Source organism: Palaemon carinicauda, chromosome 12, assembly GCF_036898095.1.
Source record: "Palaemon carinicauda isolate YSFRI2023 chromosome 12, ASM3689809v2, whole genome shotgun sequence".
NCBI classification, from domain to species: domain Eukaryota; kingdom Metazoa; phylum Arthropoda; class Malacostraca; order Decapoda; family Palaemonidae; genus Palaemon; species Palaemon carinicauda.
In genome coordinates, this window is record NC_090736.1 from 8,975,298 (window position 1) to 8,977,797 (window position 2,500).

Here is a 2,500-nt window from a genome sequence, read left to right on the forward strand (position 1 = left end):
TATATATATATATATATATATATACCTATATATATATATATATATATATATATATATATATATATATATATATATATATATATATATATATATATATATATTTTATTTTTTTATTTTTTACCCCGTCTGAGTGGGGATACTTGTAAAAGGGTTTGCGTATAGACATGATCAGCAAAGTTGTACTAGTCAGGGCTACCCATACTAGGTTGGTTTGCTGTGAACGATCAGACCAATCTCCCACCATCACCTATCCGCACTGGCCACCGTGATGATGAAAACTGGTCAAACACGACACATAAATTGATACGTCTGAGACCTTTGTCCTACGATGGACGAGAAACGTACGAATTTGTTGTTTTATGTGTGTATATATAAATATATATATATATATATATATATATATATATATATATATATATATATATATATATATATATATATAAATGTGTGTATATATATATATATATATATATATATATATATATATATATATATATATATATATCAACTTTTCTTCCTTATAAGCTACTACTACTACTACTAGAAGGGTTTCGCCCTAACCAAAGGGCTCATCAGGCGGGTTCAGCCCGTTTCCAGGCTTGGTTCCCACTACCCTCCCTCCCAACCTTTTTTTTTTTTTTTTTTTTTTTTTTTTTTTTTTTTTTTTTTTTTTTTTTTTTTTTTTTTTTTTTTCTCCAAATTGGAGACATTGGATGTTGACCTCCGCAGTCAATCCTCCTTGGAGAGGACGTCTCCTTCCTCCCCAGCTGAAAGGCCTTGAGCCAACCCATGAGGACCAGTCCGCTGCGTACTAGAAGAAACAGAGCTAGTTCCCTCTGCAGAGCCGGTCTTCTAGATTATTCCCCCAGAACCACCCGAAGGTTGGTATCCGAAAGAATAGATCCAGATATCCGACCATTTGCACACATGACAGAGGTCCTGTACCCCTCCATCAAGGTGCATAGCATACTAGAAAAAGCTAAGTTTCTTCCCTCTGCAGGGCCTGTCCTCTGGGTTGTCCCAAGTGGCCTTCAAGCTGGGCAGTTAGGCCAGGCGTCCTTCCAGGGTCTTCTTCTTCTTCTTCTTCTTCTTCCTTTGAATGTTCAGTTTTATATTTTCTTGGAGACTTTTTATTTATTTTTTCTTTTTTTTTCTTTTTTTGAGACATTGGAGACTGACCTGCAATGGATCCTCCCTGGAGAAGACTTCTTCCTCCCCAACTGAAGGGCCTTGGACCAATCCATGAGGACCAGTCTGCTGCGTACTAGAAGAAACAAGTGTCTTGGGCGACCATATAAGGACTAGACTCATTCTAGAAGAATCTTCTTTGTCTACATATTTTCCCACTTCTATGTGGGGTCGATGTTTCTGGTCAGCTTTTTCCATCTCATTCTAGAAGAATACGAGCTTCTTTTTTTCTGCAGAGCCGGTTTTCTAGATTTTTCTAACGGAACCTCCCAAAGGTTGGTATCAGGAAGAAAAGATCTAGATGTCCGACCATTTGTACACTTGACAAAGACCTTGTACCTCCCCATCAAGGTACATAGCATACTTAAAGAAGCCAAGCTTTTCTCCTCTGCAGAGGTGGTCTCTAAGCCATTCTAAGTATCCTAGTCAGATGATTAAGCCATGCATCTCAAACTTAATCTATTTGCTTAATGTCTGAAGAAGTGTTCCCTTAAGATATCAAACAATTTGCTGAAATCGAATGTTACTGTATGATACTCGAATTTGGTATTATGGCGAGGCGGTTGCCATCTTGTGTGGTGATGATGTCCCATTCCTGTTCCTTTGTGATGGTTACGATGATGATCATTTTTCCTAACAGGATGTTGTCGAAGCTTTCGATCATATTCCCGTCGATATCTTTCATTGGCAAGAACACGTTTAGCATTACCTATCCTCTTGAATTTTTCTTCGAAAGCGTCTTGCAAAAATTCGGGTTTATTCCTATGTCTGTCCGGGTGGTATTTCATTGCCAATTCTTTGTGTGCTTTTAGAATATCTTTCGTATCGGCATTCTGTTCTACTCCCAAAACCTGATAATGATTGAAGTCTTCCCACATCTGCTTTCGTTTTTTAGCCTCGCTTAGTTTTCGCGAACCTTCTTCTGATATCTTCAGCCTTTGGGCAAGGTGCAAGTCTTCCACAGCAGCATCATAAAGGCCATAGTTGCAAAGATGCTCTCCACGTAACATGTACACTCTATATCCATTGAGACCCTTTTTGATGGCCTGACAACAGTCCATTATGATTTCCAAGTCGTCTGGATTATCACAGGCTGATTTCGCTTTGGCAAGAAGGATATGCAAAAGAGCAGTATCTTTGTCGCTCAATTCCATGGACGAGACTTTTTCGAAAATATTTATCGCATCATCGATCTTGTCTTCCATATATGCATAAAGTCCCTCTTTTATCCATTTATTTATCTTGCCTTGATTCTTTTCTTTGCTCTCCTTTTTTAGTTTGTTTCTCAATTTCACCAACTTTTTGCTCTTCT

At 37.9% G+C, this 2,500-nt stretch overlaps 2 protein-coding genes across 2 annotated transcripts in view; both read right to left on the minus strand.

Annotated features, from left to right (window-relative positions):
- Nucleotides 1-2,500, minus strand: part of LOC137650476 (titin-like) — a 963,282-nt gene that overhangs the window by 897,083 nt on the left and 63,699 nt on the right.
- LOC137650478 (dnaJ homolog subfamily C member 3-like) overlaps nt 1,656-2,500 on the minus strand; it is a 1,893-nt gene continuing 1,048 nt past the window's right edge. The window contains exon 1 of the mRNA XM_068383705.1: nt 1,656-2,500. This exon is cut by the window's right edge and continues 1,048 nt beyond it. Within this exon, the coding sequence (XP_068239806.1) occupies nt 1,656-2,500 (845 nt within the window).